The 16,438-nt window shown below is 54.2% G+C and overlaps 2 protein-coding genes across 7 annotated transcripts in view; one reads left to right on the top strand and one right to left on the bottom strand.

The window, feature by feature from the left end:
* SF3A1 (splicing factor 3a subunit 1) overlaps positions 1 to 13,498 on the bottom strand; it is a 34,144-nt gene extending 20,646 nt beyond the window's left edge. Inside the window, exon 1 of the mRNA XM_077761606.1 lies at positions 13,409 to 13,498. Within this exon, the coding sequence (XP_077617732.1) occupies positions 13,409 to 13,420 (12 nt within the window). The 5' untranslated portion in view covers positions 13,421 to 13,498. The remainder of the gene's footprint in view (positions 1 to 13,408) is intronic.
* CCDC157 (coiled-coil domain containing 157) lies at positions 90 to 14,761 on the top strand. 6 transcript variants are annotated; one of them, XM_077761609.1, is made up of 12 exons: positions 113 to 297; positions 3,298 to 3,450; positions 5,739 to 5,997; positions 7,716 to 7,887; positions 8,595 to 9,240; positions 9,946 to 10,023; positions 10,383 to 10,573; positions 11,907 to 12,035; positions 12,249 to 12,417; positions 13,484 to 13,623; positions 14,268 to 14,356; positions 14,443 to 14,761. In XM_077761609.1, exons 3-12 carry the CDS (start codon positions 5,750 to 5,752, stop codon positions 14,678 to 14,680), a joined length of 2,100 nt encoding a protein of 699 aa, XP_077617735.1. In that variant the 5' UTR covers positions 113 to 297; positions 3,298 to 3,450; positions 5,739 to 5,749; the 3' UTR covers positions 14,681 to 14,761. The 6 variants fall into 6 exon arrangements, with proteins under 6 accessions (XP_077617738.1, XP_077617737.1, XP_077617735.1 ...); XM_077761610.1 differs by having other exon boundaries at positions 116 to 297; positions 8,595 to 9,033; positions 11,907 to 12,083; XM_077761607.1 differs by having other exon boundaries at positions 116 to 297; positions 11,907 to 12,083.
* Positions 14,762 to 16,438: the final 1,677 nt, after the last annotated feature.

Below are 16,438 nucleotides of genomic sequence, written 5' to 3'. Positions count from 1 at the left end.
CCCAGGAGGAGAGGCTGACGCACTTCCGGGACCCCCCCTTTTTCGTGATGCAACTTCCTGTCTCTTTCCTAGAGCTGCCTGCGCGAGACGCCGTTGCCATGGCAGCGGTCAAGGCACTTGGCTAGGATTTGTGAGCGATCCCAGGAGCAGCAGGCGCGCGGGAGACAGTTCCATGAGCCGACCAGACACAGGGGCTGAGGCTACAACGCAGGAAACTGGGGAGACGTCCTACATCACCCGCCGGACACTCTCCTCCCGCACCCCACGACCCTCGGCCCCCTCTCCTTTACTCCAAAGGTGGGTCCCTCGCTCCCTCCCATTGGCCTGTCAGTTTGGAGAGCCCATTCCCCTCGAGGCTGCTTCCTCTTTCGCTTCAGGTCCACCTCTTCTAGAGCCCCTTCCCAAGTCCCAATCCCTAATTCCCACCCGTCCCTTTTCCCGTGGGACTGCCTTTCCTAGGTTCCACCTTCTACCTTCCATAGTCCCTCTCTCAAGCCCCACAGACCATCTCAAATCAAGACCTCTTTAAATTCCATTGTTTTCTCCCAATAGTGCGTTCCTGCTGACCACTTCCCTAGCTTCCCTGAGGCTCACTTGGAATCCCGCCCTTTACTTCCTCTTCTGAGATACTGTCCTCCTTGTCCCGTCAACCCCCCGCCCCTCCAGGTCCGGAATCCAGGCCGGCATTTGCCCTTGTCTGGATAGTTTAACAGTTTCAACTGTGAAGGATAGGAAGGCAGGATAGGAAGAGATGCCCTCCCTAGTGTCTTACCCCATCCCTCTCTCACACGCACACACTCCATAGCTGGTTTATGTCATTGTTGTTATTCTTAATGTAGAATAGCTGGAATTTATTGACCCTGTGCCAAACACTACATGCTTTACGTCACTTATTTCTTTTTTTTTTTTTAACGTTTTATTTATTTCTGAGAGAGAGAGAGAGACAGCGTGAGAAGGGGAGGGTCAGAGAGAGAGGGAGACACAGACTCTGAAACAGGCTCCAGGCTCTGAGCTGGCAGTCAGCACAGAGCCCGATGCAGGGCTGGAACCCACGAACCTTGAGATCATGACCTGAGCCAAAGTTGGTCATTTCACCGACTGAGCCACCCACGCGCCTCTTACGTCACTTATTTCTTAGAGAAACTTATTTACAGACGAAGACAGTGAAATTCTGAGTTGGTGGAATGGAAATCTAAACTCATTCTTATTCCTTTACTAGTGCAGCTACTTATTCCTTTATCTTCATTCAAGCCCTTTATTGTCCTCACGGATCCAGGCAATTAGCAATCTGGAGTCAGAGGCTGACAACTGGAATATATAGGTGTTTTTAGAATTTCCAAAGTGTTTTCCTAGTGGTGACCTTGAATCTCAGCAGGGATACTGGCCAGGACGTAGGTAGGCATGATCTTTTTTTTAACTGTTTATTTATTTTTGAGAGAGACAGAGATAGAATGCTAGCAGGGGAGGGGCAGAGAGAGAGGGAGGCAGAATCTGAAACAGGCTCCAGGCTCTGAGCTGTTAGCACAGAGCCCAAGATGGGGCTCGAACCCAAAAACCTTGAGATCATGCCCTGAGCCGAAATCGGACGCTTAACTGCTTAACCAACTGAGCCAACCAGGCGCCTGGAGGTAGGCATAATCTTTACCAGACGGGTAGGATCCTATAGCTCAGCGAAGGAAGTGGCTTGCATGTTGAATGGGAGTGGAGGGCCCCTTCCCTTCTCTGCAAGTCAAAAGTCCACCTTGAGCATGAGGGAACTCAGAGGCAGAGTTAGCTGCTCTCCTTCCTCAGGGCAGTGTTGGCACAATTAGCGCCATCACTTGTATGATCTCAGGAACAGTCAGTGCAGGGTTGGCATCTTCAAGCTATAGGTTCCACTTAAGACCCAGGGATTACAGAGAAAGCCCATGTCAAATGCTCCTTCACTTGACACACACCTAGGTGGTACTCAAAACACATTTATAACTGCAAATCCCTAGTGTTCAGAAGAAAACAATGTGTGGTAACCTTGGATATTTTACAGTGTTGTGTTTTCCTTTCACGTATTACTGATGCTTTGGCATTTGTTCTACTTATCAGAACCAGAGTTCAGGAGTTGGTATCTCAGCTGGCCCCAGATGGCAGCTATAGTTATTTGAGGGTGAACAGGTCAATGTTTCTTGATGTCTTCAGAAGCAAGCTCCTGAGTTCCAGGTGCTTTGCCACCTGCATATGCCTCCTGCCAGGACGGGATTGCTTACTTTATTTATTTCCTCCCTCTCATTCCAGGAAGGAGACCCAGAAGGTTTCAGTCTATTTTTTTCTGTTTGTTTCTGCCTCATTCCTTGGGGATATAAAATCTCACAGTTGGCAATATCTCATGAGAGGCAGTCACCGCAGCAACATCCGTGTACAGGATGTGGGCCTGTGTGTGTTTATGAGTGTTTTAGGGTGGATACTCATTGCCCTGCGGGTGGAACTGACAGAGGTGACACACCAAAGGCCTCAGAGATCCTCAGAGGTGGTTCCTAGGGACAGGGCTCTGTGTGTCCTTCTCTGTCTGTATTCTCAACACAGTGCCCAGAATTCATAGGTACTTAGTCACCATTTGCTTCATGAACACACAGGATCTGACCGTCTATACCTGCACTGTCTAACTATACGTTAGCCACCAGTCCATGTGGTAGTGCATTTGAAGATGGTAGCTGGTCCAAATTGAAATGTAGTGTGTCACATAGACACTGGATTTTGAGACTGAATGTGAAAAAGACTGTAAAATGATCTCCTTAATAGTGTTATATTGATTTCATGTTGGAGTGAGAGTATTTGGGGTTTATTAGGTTAAATAAAATATATAATTAAAATTAACTTACCTGTTTTTTTTTAAATTTTTTATGGCTAGTAGAAAATTTAAAATCCCATATAAGGCTAGCATTGTAATTCTTTTGGACAGTGCTGCTCTAGAAGCAGCATGGCCCGAAGACAGGGCAGAGATGTTGAACCCAAGAATCCTACCTCCCTGAGTGACCTTGGGTTAACTCCCTAACTTTCCAGAGCCTTGGGTTCCTCATCTGTATAAAGAAGGCAGATTCAGGAGGTAACACACAGTAGGTCCTGTGGTCAGGGCCTAGCACCATTAAAGTACAATCTCTGTGCTCAGGCTCAAGGTAGGTGACCCCACAAGTGCCATCCCTCACCCCATTCCTCCAGCCTGGGGCCCCCTCCCCTTCTTTTGGGACAGGGTCCTTCCTGCACCCCTCCCCCAAGGAAGCCTCCCTCAGTGCCCACTCACTCACTCTTGCCTTTATCCATTCCCAGGGACTGAAGAGCTATTTGGGGCCAGCCCTGCACTGGATACAGGAAGCCCAGCACCTGGATGAGCCTCTGACCCTGAGCCCCAGAGCCCACAGGCTAATCTGACAGCCAGATATACTCAGACATTCAGCTTCACAGGCAGGCACCTGTGCAGAGGTGAGGACAGGACCCAAGTCCTCTGGGAGGCCAGAGAGGCCAGCTCAGCCCTCAGGAATCGCCCCTTGGTGCCTTCGAGCATCCCATGAGCTGTGGGCACAAGCAGTCTCTCAGGTCCCTCAGCCCAAGTGACCAGGTGATACCACAGTGAACTCAAAAGACAGTCCATGGACTTGTAGAGAGACAGACTGCTAACTGCAAATAATTATTCGTATAATAATTCAGTGCCAGTGTGGCATATGCTAGAAGGGAAAAGAACAGAATGCTCTGAGAATGTGTAACAAGTAAATTCACCTGGCCTGGGGACCTGAAGGAAGGTGTCTTATCTAGAGAAAGTATGAGGAGGTGAGGGCACATTCTGGATGGTAAAATGCTGAGGTGGGAACAGACCACACAGGACAGAGCCCAAGAAAGTGTTCCAGTGTTTATGCTATAGAAAGCCATTCAAGGGCTCTGAGCCAGGGAGTGAGTTGCCTTTTAAATGATTACTCTGGCCACATTCAGAATGGACGAGGTGGTGCTGGGCAGAGGGATGAGGGCGACCCCTAAGGGAGGCTGTGGCGGTGGTCTGGGGAGAAGAGGGAGTGTGGAGCGGCACTGACAAACACAGGGGTGGGTTCTCAGTGCGGTCTGTCTGGACACAGGATTGGCAGCACTGGGCACTGGGTTGTGGGGGTAAAGGAAGGGAATATAAGGAAATGTCCAGCTGCATATAGCGGGGAGTGCCATTTTCTGAGATGAGTGAGGTTGGGGTACAAATAGGTTGGAGGAAAAGAAATTTCTCCACCAGGCCTGGACTTGCTAGAGATCAGGGAAACCAACCATGGCCTAAATACTGTCCAAGCAGGGAAGGGAAGAGCTATGCTACAAAGAAGTGCTTTCTGCTGTTGAGAAACCAACAATGGACAAGAGACCCTGCTGCAGGGTGGGGAAGAACAGGGCTGCCCCGCTCTGAGCAGAGAGGAGAGGGTGAAACTGGAAGGGTGTGCGATGACACTGAAGGGGCCACTGGACTGTCATGCTTCTCCACGTTCTGAGTCAAGGATCAGGGACCATTCATCACTGTCTTCAAAGATGTCCACAGATTCCAGAGATGGGCAAGAAGCATTCTGTATGGGCTGCAGTGGGAAAGGGGACATATAGAAGGCAGGCAGTGGCTCCAGACAAGGATGGTCTTTGCTGTTGCTACTGCTAATAGTAATTACAAGAATAATGCTTACTATTGCTTGAGCACTTTTACTGGTGGCTTGCCCTGGAGGGTGGTCAGGGAAGGCTTCCTGTTGGAGGTGATACCCAGGAAGCCTGAAGGATGAGAGGAATTAGCGAGGTGATGGGAATTGAATGGGGAAAGCATGACACCCACAGAGGGACGGATCGGGCCCAGGTTTAGAAATGAGTGCCGGCACCTGAACTGCTGTTTGGAACTGATGGTGGTTGAGATGCAGAGTATGGCGGTGGGAGAGGGATATGGCCAGAGGTGGCCTTTCTCCCAAGGGAGTCCTGAGGGGTGTTGGCCTGTGTGACATGCTCAGGTCGGGTTTGGCCCAGATCTCTAGAGCTGAAGTGCGTCAGTTGGAGTGGTCAGACCCGTGGCCCTGCTGGAAGGTGCTGCAGGGGTCCAGGCAGGAGCTGACAGTGGCCCAGCATGATCCAGCACTTCCTGTCATGCTGTAACTACTAACACTCTCTTTTAGGTGTCAGTTGCCTATTCAGTGGTTTGCTCAGGGAGAGAAGGACTGTAGGTACTTTCTAGTTTATAGCTGTATCTGCCCAGCCTTTAGCAGGGGTCTGGCAGATACGGGCCCTTGGAGGGACTCCTGGAGCTATGGAATTGGCAGTGTGGGCATGGCGTAGGGTGGATGAGAGGGACTTTGGTGAAGTCTCCCAAAAGCAGGTACCAAAGGGCCTGTGATGCAGGCCTGGGAAAGACTTTTCCCTAGGGTCTAGGTTGGACTTTCGGCCTAGGAGAATGAGGCAGATCAGGGTTTTAGGACGTTTCCTTTAGGGGCACCTGAGTGGCTCAGTCGGTTAAACGTCGGGCTTCGGCTCAGGTCATGATCTCATGGTTCGTGGGTTTGAGCCCCGCATCGGGCTCTGTGCTGACTGCCAGCTCAGAGCCTGGAGCCTGTTTCAGACTCTGTGTCTCCCTTTCTCTCTGACCCTCCCCTGCTCACACTGTCTCTCTCTCTCTCTCAGAAAAAAATAAAATAAAATAAAAAAGAAAGAAAGTTTCCTCTAGCAGCAGCCACATGGCTCTGGCTGATGGGGATCTTCTCTGCTCACCCTAGGAGCCACAAGTATGGCGCACCTGCTGGGCAGCCAGTCCTGTATGGACAGCCTGCGCAAGGACCTTACCGACCTGCAGGGCGCCATTGTGGACGTGTTCTCTCGCGCTGGGCCTGTGCACTTCCCCTCCTGGAAGTTCCCTGACCGTGTGGCTTGTGACCTGGACATGGTGGCCCTGCTAGAGCACTATGACCATGTGCCAGGTGACCCCGAGTTCACGCAGCTGTCCCATGCTGTCCTGCTGGAGCTGGTCATCGACAGGTGAGGGCCTCCACCAAGCCTGGTGATCTCGGGATGCTGTCATCCTCCTTAAACCAGTAGACCAGCCTTGGGATCCCCCTCCAGCAAAGATCACATTGGTAACAATAATCACCTTTAACTGAGTACCTGTTAGGAGGCGGGTCAGTTCAAGGCCCTCACTGTGATCCCTTCTGTCATGTGCTTTCCTGTAGTACCTGCCCTCAATGCCACCTCCACCCCCACCCCGCCCCTCTGACGGCTCCCTTCCAGCTCCTGTCAGCTGCTTCCTCAGAGTTTCTGTGCCTCAGGGACACCACAGCTGCTGCTCAGAGTTTCCATCCCAGGCTCTTCTTCCTGGTGTCTTGTGGGCTATGCTGTTCTCTCTGAGTCACAAGGTCAGACATGGGATGTGTTTTTCCAGATTTTGTCCCTGCTGGGAAGAGGCCAGAGGATTGCCCTGCAGCCCCTCCACTTCCACACTATCATTGAATGTAACATGGTCATCAGGTTTCCACTTCCTGGGGCCCGCAACCCAGGCTCCCTGTGCTCCAAACCCATACACATACAAAGTCATGGGGCCCCTGACAGGCAAGGACACCAGTAGTCTGGGGATGACCTGCCTGGGGCCAAAGAACCAGGGTAACCACTTAGAAGAACCCCCAGTACGAAAGCATTATTTGGAGGCTGTGAAAGGCTCAGAACACACCTTCCTTCCTCGGTGCCTTTACATACACTCTGCCCTCTGCTAGAGTGCCCCTGCCCAGCCCTTCCTGGTCTGGTCAAGCCCCACTCATCCATCAAGACCCAGTCAGTCTATCTATGCCCCTGGGGAAGCTGTTGCTGACATGTCTTCTCCACCCCCTCTGTCAAGGCCGTGCTCTGTCTTCTTTCCAGGCACTTTCCTACCCCCCAGTGCTGCCCGGCACTGCAGCAGGCACAGCTGTCCCCCCATTCACAGAGGAAGACACCCTGGCCCAGAGAGGGGCGGGCCCCAGAGGCAATTGGTGCTTCCTCCCCAGGCCTTCTCTGCCCAAGGCCCCAGTGGGTTTAGAATGACCCTACTGCACTTGGAACAAGACAATGTAGCTTACCTGCCCAGTATGCTTTGTAAACACAATTTCTCTTCCTTTAAAATAGCTTGGTTCCCATGCAGATTCAGGCTTATCCTTCTAATGCCTCTCTTCCTTAAACATAGCCCAACTCTAATTTTGAAGACTTGAAGTTAATGTAGACACCCAGCTGTCTTCATGTTTCCCATGTCACAGGAGCAGCTTGCCCTGCAGGAGACCCTGACTAGAATCAGGAAACTACAGGGCCCTCCTGCCCTGCATGCTAGCCCTGAGGCTGTGGGCAGGCCCTTTCTCCTCTCAGGGTCTCTGCTTTGTCCTCTGTAAGGTAAAGGCTCTGAGCCATGTGCTGTAATGCAGCCACCCACCCAGCACCTTCTGAGCACTCACAGCACAACAGAAGCAGACCCAATCTCCCAGAACATCCCAGTGCAATGGGGAACAGCCAGGCAGAAGTGCTGATACCCAGGAGGCCTGGAAGGGGCCCCCAAGCTCAGCTCTCAGGGACGGCTTCTTAGAGGAAGTAACTCTTGGATTGGTTTTGAGGCTGGTCCAGCAGAGTATATTCTAAGGCCCCCCAAGACCCCAGAGCCAGAGGCTGCTAGTTGCATGGTGTGCAGGCATGCTGGCACTAGGCTCTAACCTAGCTGACCCCGCCATCTCTGCCCACAGGCTCCTGCTGCTGCTTCAGAGCTGTGCCAGCTACTTGGAGAACCTTGGTTCAGAGCAAACGGTGCCCTCTCCCCAGGCCGTGGGGCCCTGCATGTCTGTGGGGCTCACAGTGCGGCGCTTCTGGAACAGCCTACTGAGGCTGGGCATGCTCTACCAGAAGGCAGCCCCCCAGGTGGGTTGGCTACCCCCCACTCCCCAACCATGGCCACCCTCATACCTGCCCCAGTTCCAGCTTCCTTGCACACCATGTGTGTACCACATTCTTTGCTGGCCCCATGCTTCCTGAAGGAAACAGTACCAACTCTGGAGCCTCCCAGTCAATGCCAAATACAGTGTGCAGTTAGCAAGGCAGGCCTTGGGGGTCATGTCTGGGCTACCTGGCTCTGCTGTTTATGCTATGGGATCTTGGGAAAAGTCCCTACCTACTCTGAGCCTCGGTTTGTTCATCTGTACAGTGGGAATAATGGCAGTCCCTACCTCTCGGGGCGCTGTTGGGTAATACTGTTAATGTTAACCCCATTTGTTATGGCTTATCTCATAATTTTCACAAATCCCCAGTGGGAGAAGGACCACCATCACCATAACAGGGAAGAAAGGAAAACTGAGAACACCTATGGTGACATGACAGCAAGCAAGTCCATTAGGCAAGAACCCAGTAACTGGCAGCTGCAGCTTCACTGTTAGATGCCTAGTGCCATGTAACTACATGGGGCCTGGGCTTAGTAAGTTTGGGCAGCAGAAAGGAAGGAGAAGGTTCTCTCTCTCATTCACATTGGTGTCAGATAACATCTGAGGAGGCTGTCACAATATCCCCAGGAAACTGGTCACCTCCCAGGCCTGTCTCCCTCATCTGCTTTCCCTTTCTTTTCCTGACCACAGAAAAGGGTAAACCAAGGAGAGACCCTCACCTCCAAGCCCACAGCCAAGGGCGAGCCAGCCAGGAGCCCTGAATTTGTGACTGTCAAGTTCATCAAACCCCCCTCCCCAATGCCAGGCTTGCTCCAGACCTGCCAGGAGCCAGACAGCCTCTCCGCCAGAGTATCCCTGCAATGTCCAGCCAAGACCATCAAGAACAATAGGAGCATCCACTCCCAGACCGTGGAGACGGCCCTGGTGCCCTGTGATGCATGCACCAGCGTCCAGGGAAGCCTGTGGGAAGTGGGCAAGGTGGTCATCAGCCTGTGTCAGAGCCAGAACTTGCCCTCGTCCTTAGGCCAGTTCCAGCAGCTGGTGCAGGACAGCATGGGGCTCAGGCCGCTGACAGCCACCACCATGGGCCACTGGGCAGCAGAGCAGAGCAAAGACCTGACGCGCCTCAGTAAGCATGTGGGGGCCCTCACTCAGCTTGTTGGGCCCCTTAGGGCCCAGCTGGAGGAGGCTGAGAGGCAGAAGGATGGACTGAGGAAGCAGGTAGGTGAGCTGGAGCAGGCACTGAAGCAGGAGCAGGGAGAGCGGCAGCAACAGGCAGATGAGGCCACACAGCACCTGATGGAGCAGGAGCGTGACAAGCAACAATGGCTCACAGGTCTGTGTCCCCAGACACTGGACCCATAGTGCCCGGGGCTCTGCTACGGCCTTAGCACAGGCTCTCTCAGAAGCAACCCCCATGACGGGGCTGCAGGCACCAGTAGTCAGTGTAAAGAAACCCAGGCTGAGGAGTGGGCGAGAGACACAGAAGGAAGGCAACTCATCAAGCTGGTTATACTGTAGGCAACTAGAGCTTAATCCCACTGGGGAGTCCTGGAGCTGGTGGTATAGAACACACGCCTCAGAGCTGTCCCATAGGAGGGTGAGGGAGCCAGGGAATTCATCCACTCTGGTGTCACTGAAAGGGACTCCTGGCAGAGCTACTCTCCTGGCACCTCCAGCCAGCAGAGCAGCCTCTCTGGCTTCAGCAGAAGCCATCAGGCAGAGGTACAGCTATGGCACCAGAAGCAGGCCAGCACCTGCTGATATGGTGGGGCCTGACAGATTTGGGCAAGTCACTGCCCTTTCTCAGCCTGTCAACTCTGTGGAGGACGCTGCGGTCCAGAGAAGTATAGAGGCATGGCAGCCAGCCAGTAGGAAGCAGGGTAAATGGGGAGCCAGACCTCCTGGCATCTCCCTAGAGCTTCTACAAGTCCAGGGAGCCCTTCCACACAGCAATAGCTGCCACCACTTTGCAGGGTATACTGGGTGTGAAGGCACTGGCNAAGACCCCCCCCCCCCCGCCCTCTCTCGGCTGCCATAGAAACAAGTGACCTCAAGGTGAAAGTGGCCACCCTGGAGGGGAAGCTGAAGGAGCAACAGGAGTCCATGCAGGCTGTGGGTGAGGAATGCCATTGTGCGGCCCCCAACCCTATGCCCTGTGCTCGGTGGTACAGCAGGATGAGCACCCTCCATCTCTGTCCCCTGGGCTTCTGGGGCAGAGAAAGGGAACCACAAGGAGAGTGGGCCTGACTGGACACACTGTTGGGTGTGCCACCTCCCACCCCGAGAGCACCTTCTATTTTCACAACCCACTTCAGGCAGTGTTCAGGGCCCCATTTGTGGCTGAGGACACTAAAGCCCAGAGATGGGCTATGATCCCTCGCACCCCACCTCAGTTCCCATCCTGGGTCAGAGGCACAAGGACTTGCACCCAGACTTCCCTGCCCTACCCCTTCCCATGCCCACCCAATCCTGCAGAGACCAAGGCCCGGCAGCTTCAAGAGGAGGCCGAGCGTAGGGCAGAGGCTGAGAGGCAGGTGCACCAGCTGGAGGAGCAGGTGCAGCTGCTGGCAGGGCGGCTGGATGGGGCCAGCCAGCAGATCCGCTGGGCCAGCACAGAGCTGGACAAGGAGAAGGCCCGAGTTGACAGCATGGTCCGCCACCAGGAGGTAAGGACCCCAGCACCTGGGGGTATCTGCAATGTGGGCTGCATGAAAAGAAAGCTGCACTGGTGGGGTCTGGGGGGTTATCCATGTAGGGTACCTGCTCCCCAGCACACACCCAGGATTTTGTTTGATTTTTACCAAGAGCCTGAGCCCTCCCCTGAGCCCCGGGCCCCGGGGAAACAGTGATCCAGGAACAGATACAGCCAAAGGAGGCCTTGTTCCAGAGGAGCTCCCCACCCAGCAGACAGGCAGTTGGGCCGCCATAGCTCTAGTGCCAGATGGCTAACAGGGGTAGGAAAAGTACTTTAGAAGTCTAGAGAGGGACAAGCACATCTGCTTATGGGAATCCAGAATGATTTCTGGGAGGAAGTGGCCTTTAAACTGGATGCCAAGGGCTGGTGATTGGTCCATCAGTCAGAGGAAGGATAGGGAGGCCAAAGGGCAAGCCGAAGCCCAGGATACATCTGTGCCCTTGGCATTGGGGCCTTGCAGGAACCCTCAAGAGTATGGCTGAGGGAGCAAGTAACCTGCCACCTAGAGAAGGGGATAGGTCCGGGGACTGTCCTGACTGGTCTTAGTCTCAGAGCCTCATTTGGGAAGCCAAGACCTCAGGTGGAAGTTCCCAGCATCAGTCATGGCCCAGTATAGGAAAGCCTTTCAGCTCTAAGTGGATGCTTTTCTCAGTGCCCTGCAAAGAGTTATGGTCACTGTGTATCAGATGTGTGCAGTGAACCAGGTGCTAGGCTTCCGCCTCTGTAGCCCTCTTGTTCTTGTTTCTCATCACAACAGAAGGAGGCAGATACTCTTGCCATCCCTATTTTATGGATGAAGAAATAGTCACAGTGAGATTAATGAAATTGCCAAAGCTGCACAGCTAGCCAGAGGTAGAGGCAGGACTCAGAACAGACCAGCTTTGGTTCTTCCTGCTTAATACTCAGTGTGTATTAGGAAATGTGGGTCCCAAGTGACATGGGCTGATGGGACACTGAAGACCTAAGAAGAAGAAAAGTGTATTGCCCAGAATGCCTCTCCTAGTGGAGACTGTGACTGTAAAGAAGGGGGCGAGACTGATAATTGGCCAACTGCTTTACAAAAGGGCAGGGGTCTTCAGGTTGGAGGGCTTGGCCCTGACTGGCCTGGGGGTATACATTAGGGTATACAGCTGTCTTTGCTATGCCCCTTCTGCTGCATGCTTATGCACAGCCTCCCCTGTACACAGGCAGGGCACAAAGGGGAGGGCTTGGAGGGTCAAAGATACTGTAACCTCCTTTGTCCCACGTGGCTGGGCCTTGCCCTGTGGGCCTCATAGCCTCCCTGCCTGCCCACCCCGGCTCAGTCCCTGCAGTCCAAACAGCGAGCCCTGCTGCAGCAACTAGACAGCCTGGACCAGGAGCGTGAGGAGTTGCGGGGCAGCCTGGACGAGGCCGAGGCCCAGCGAGCCCATGTGGAGGAGCAGCTGCAGAGTGTACGGAGCGAGAGGGAGCAGGGGCAGAGCCAGCTCCTGGCCCAGCAGGTGGGAGCGGGCAGAGCAAGGGTATGGGACGGCTCTTCTCTTTGACCAGAGGGGCCTCCAGCCAGCTGAGTGCCTGTGGGCCCATCTCGTGTCTGGAAGGGATGGGGTGTCCCCAGAGGAGTCGGGAGCCATTCCTTGGACAAGACGAGCCTTCCCCACCCCCAGGAGCTACTGCAGAGCCTGCAGCGGGAAAAGCAAGGCCTGGAGCAGTCCACGACCGATCTGCAGCTGACCATATCGGAGATGGAACGGGAGCTCGTGGAGCTGAGGGAGCGGGAGCGGCTGCTGGTGGCCTTCCCAGACCTGCACATACCCGTCGAGGCCCAGATCCCAAGTAGGGACCAGAGGTGGTGGCAAGAGCACATCAGGGCCCGGACAGGCAGCTGAGGGTTTCCCTGGACAAGACACTGGGGTCTGCAACTCACCAGCCTGCAGAGCTCCCAGGACACACAGTGCATCATGTATTTCTACTCTGTGTAGACGGGGACACAAAGCCCAGAGGTGAGGTGACTGGCCACTGTCACACAGCTGAGTCGAAGTACAGGTCTAACACTGCTGCCTGTGTTCTTTACCATATCACATGCCAGTCCTTACTCAACTTCCTCATGTCCCCCAGCCTAGTGTCTCCCCAAACCACACCACAGGGCTAGCTCCAGGGCCACAGCCCCAGTTGTCCAGTGTCATGCAGCCCATGGCACAGGAGTGCTAATTACCCGTCTTAGCAGAGGATTGGATGCCACGCAACCTGGGTTCTCATTCCAGCCCCTCTAGCCCTCACCCCAGGGGTGAAGCCACTTGCAGAGGTGCCAGGAAGATCCACAATTTAGCTGCTCATGATAAGTCATCATCAGTCCTGAGCACTGCTTTCCAGGCTCTTCCACTGTCCCTTCATCTGCCCCACAAGGTGGACAAGAGCCCTTTTACAAACCACAAAACCAAGAACCACAGCAGGCAGCAACTTGCTCAGTTCAGTCATGACTTCATAGAGTCAGAGAAGAAACTTCCATCCCCCAAATCGTGGGAAAGAACGTCTTTTGCTGAATTCCTGTGACTCATACTCGAGCTGGCTGTGTGACTTTGGACAGCTTACTGTCTCTCTGGCCCTCTGAAAACAGGCAGCTTTGGCAGAGAGTCACTTCACAAAGTCTTCAGTGAGCTCAAGATCCCACCCAGCTCTCAGATTCCACAATGCTGCAGTCACCTCCCAGCAAGTAGGGGGTGGGAAGCAGAGACAAGGCCTCAGAGGGAAGATGAAGCGGGAGGCTTGGTACACTGACTGCTCAGCTCACCTGTGCTTGCCAGGCCACCACCAACCCAAGCCATACCTCAGCTGGCATGTGTGCCCCCTGAGGTCCTGTTCCACGAGGTGGGGTGAGGTACCAGAGAGTTTGTCCCCACAGGCTCCGGCAATGTTACAGACGACATAGAGAAGCAGGTACAGGCCAATGACATCCGCATCCGGGTCCTGCAGGAGGAGAATGGGCGGCTCCGGTCTATGCTGTCCAAAATTCGGGAGGTAGCCCAGCAGGGGAGCCTCAAGGTGGGCAGCCTGGCTCACCCTTGGGGACTGGATGGCCCTTGGGGACTTGGAGGAGGCACCTGACCAGCAGGTCTTCAGACCCCATCCTGGGAACCTGTTGAAAGCCTGCCTCATCACATGTGGCTTATAGGTTTCAAGCAGGCATGAGACTGTGACAGTGCCTGCCAACTCCAAACTCTCCCCTCCAGTCCTTGGCACCTTTATTTCAAGTGCAACCAGGAGCCCTGTCAGAAGGCAAAACTTCCCACACTTAATGCAGCTGGGGTAGCCCTGGAAGGCTTCCCAAACCCTGCCCCTCAGAGGAAGGGGTGTGGCAACAGGTTTGGGCCCTTCCTCTCCTCCATGGTGATGATACCCTCTCTGAACAGTACAGAGAATTTCCTGGGCCTTTCTTTTTTTTGTTTTTTAAATTTTTTTTTTTTTTTAAATTTCTGAGAGACAGCATGAACAGGGGAGGGTCAGGGAGAGAGGGAGATAGAGAATGTGAAGCAGGCTCCAGGCTCTGAGCTAGCTGTTAGCACAGAGCCCAACACAGGGCTCAAACCCACGAACCATGAGATCATGACCTGAGCTGGAGTTGGATGCTTAACCGACTGAGCCACCCAGGTGCCCCTGGGCCTTTCTGATATTGGCTTTTTTTGCAGCTGATCCCACAGGACCAGCTCTGGGCCCCTCCCAGCAAGGGCATCCATGGAACACCGCCCCCAGCCCAGGCCCAGAATACATCTCCAGGGTGAGTAAGGCTTTGCCAGAGGTGGGGCAGATGGGTGGGCTGGTCCCCTCACTCACAGGGGATCTTGCCATCTGGTCCTCCTTCAGGCCCCTGGGCAGGCAGCACCTGCCTAGCAGCAGGACAGCCAGTACAGGCAGGACCCCACCGTGCCAGCTCCGGGCATCCCCACCTCAGCAGCCCTGCAGCCGACCGAGCAAGGACATGACCCACTCGACCAACTGCACTCAGAACCCCATCCGGGCCTTGGCCAGGCTGAGGAGAAGACTGTCACCAGGCCAAGGCCAGGCCAGCCCTGCATATCAGCCCCAGGAGCGGCCCATGTAGCCTGCTGTGGGGTGGGGCTAGAGGGCAGATGTCTGGCAACCCTCTCAATGTAATAAAACCCTGGCCATCTGCCTACAGCAACCTTCACCTCACAGCCCTGGCTCAGCCAGGGGAAGAGTCCTTCCTTCCCCATTCTGGGCAGGGACCACCTAGTCCCCAGTCATGCAAGTCACCTGCCAGCAGAAGCCTAGCACACTGTGGACCTTCAGTAAATGGACACTACCTGCCTCCGTCCTGACAGGGCAGTGGGAGAAGAGGGCACACCAAGAACCGAAAGAAGCTCTAGCACCTGGGCCAGGTGAAAGGCCCACAGCAAGGGCAAAAGGGTGATGTGGACTCAGTGACCCCTACCAGTGAAGAGCAGGGTCAGGGTAGGGGGGGTGTCAGGGAAGGAGAGCAGCTCCCAAGGTAGGCCCAGTGAGGGTGTATGAGGCAGAAAGGCGTCAGAGAACAGGGTCCTGGCTCTGGGCTCACAGAGGCAGGCAGAGGGCAGGGAAGCCTTCCCCAGCCCCAGGCTGGGCTTTGGGCCTGAGGCCTCTTGCCCCAGCTCTGAACCTGGGATGAGCACATTAAGGACCCAAGAAAGGCAGTCCTCCTTTTACTGAGAAACTGTTCACCTTCAAGAAATGTGAGTCACAAGGGGTTTTCTAAATCCAGGAGGTTGGATTCCTAGAAGGCAGGGCAGGGCCTTACCTAACCAGACATCCAGCAAGCCTTGGTTTTCCCAGGCCTGTCTCTTGGGGCCCAGGCACCAATGCCACCAACCACGCCAGGCCCACCGTCCAGCTTTCCTCATGAAGCCTCCAGCCTGCCTTGAATCACCTCATCAGTGAAGGATAAGCTCTAAGGCCTTGCTGAGGACTTCTCACGGTAGGCACTCCCAGCTTCCTAGGACATTCTCCTGGTGAGGAGGCCAGGTGGTAGTGTGCCTCAATTTACAGAGAAGGGTCAAGAGGGGCCATGTGTATAGCTGGGCTGGCATGGCCACTGTCTGCCCAACCCTTGTTTCTGTGGAACATGGCATACCTGAGGGAGGCTGGGGTGCCCTGGCACTGCCCCTCACAGGAGAGATCCAGCCCTTGGGATGGGGTCCCTGAGGCAGGAGGCATGGGCCCAAATCCAGGGGGAGGGGAGGACCCATCACAGCTCAGCCCCCCTCTGCTTACAGTTCTGTAGGTTGGAAGTCTAGTAGGCAGGCTCTGTGACTGGCTTCTCTGTTCAGGATCTTAAAAGACTCACATCAAAGTATCTGCCAAGTTACATTCCTCCAACAGCTCTGGGAAAGAAGCCCTTTCCCAGGCTCATTCTGATTGTTGGCGGAATTCACATTCTTGAAGCTATAGGACTGAGGTCCACTTCTTTGCTGGCCACTGGCAGCCGGGGCCACACACAGCTCTTAAAGGCTATCTGCCTTCCTTGCCAAGTGGCCCCCTCCATCTTTAAGTCAGCAACAGAGAATTTCTCATGCATTGAATGGCCTTCCTGCTTCAACTTTCTGACTTCCTCTTCTTCCACTAACCAGAGAAAACTCTCTGCTTCTAATAGGCTTTTGTGTTAGATTAGGCCCTCTTGGATATTTTCCCTATCTTAAGGTCAACTGTGCCATATAACAAAACCTAATCATGAGAGTTAAATCCAATAGACTCACAGTTGCAGGTTTATAACAGGGCATGTTCAGAAGGGCTGGGAGATCATGAGGCCCATCTTAGAATCCACCTCCCATGCAATAGAGCCCAAAGTGACTTTTCTGTCTTAAAA

The sequence above is a fragment of the Crocuta crocuta genome, unplaced genomic scaffold, assembly GCF_008692635.1.
Source record: "Crocuta crocuta isolate KB4526 unplaced genomic scaffold, BGI_CrCroc_1.0 scaffold348, whole genome shotgun sequence".
NCBI classification, from domain to species: domain Eukaryota; kingdom Metazoa; phylum Chordata; class Mammalia; order Carnivora; family Hyaenidae; genus Crocuta; species Crocuta crocuta.
This window is presented reverse-complemented; position numbering and strand designations above follow the sequence as displayed.

What these genes read in the sequence shown, in the direction of transcription:
- CCDC157 (XM_077761608.1), top strand. Translation starts at nt 5,750, where the DNA reads ATGGCGCACCTGCTGGGCAGCCAGTCCTGTATGGACAGCCTGCGCAAG. An exon ending in GGAGTCCATGCAGGCTGTGG is followed by an intron (nt 10,024 to 10,382) that starts GTGAGGAATGCC and finishes CCAATCCTGCAG; the next exon opens with AGACCAAGGCCCGGCAGCTT. An exon ending in GCATGGTCCGCCACCAGGAG is followed by an intron (nt 10,574 to 11,906) that starts GTAAGGACCCCA and finishes ACCCCGGCTCAG; the next exon opens with TCCCTGCAGTCCAAACAGCG.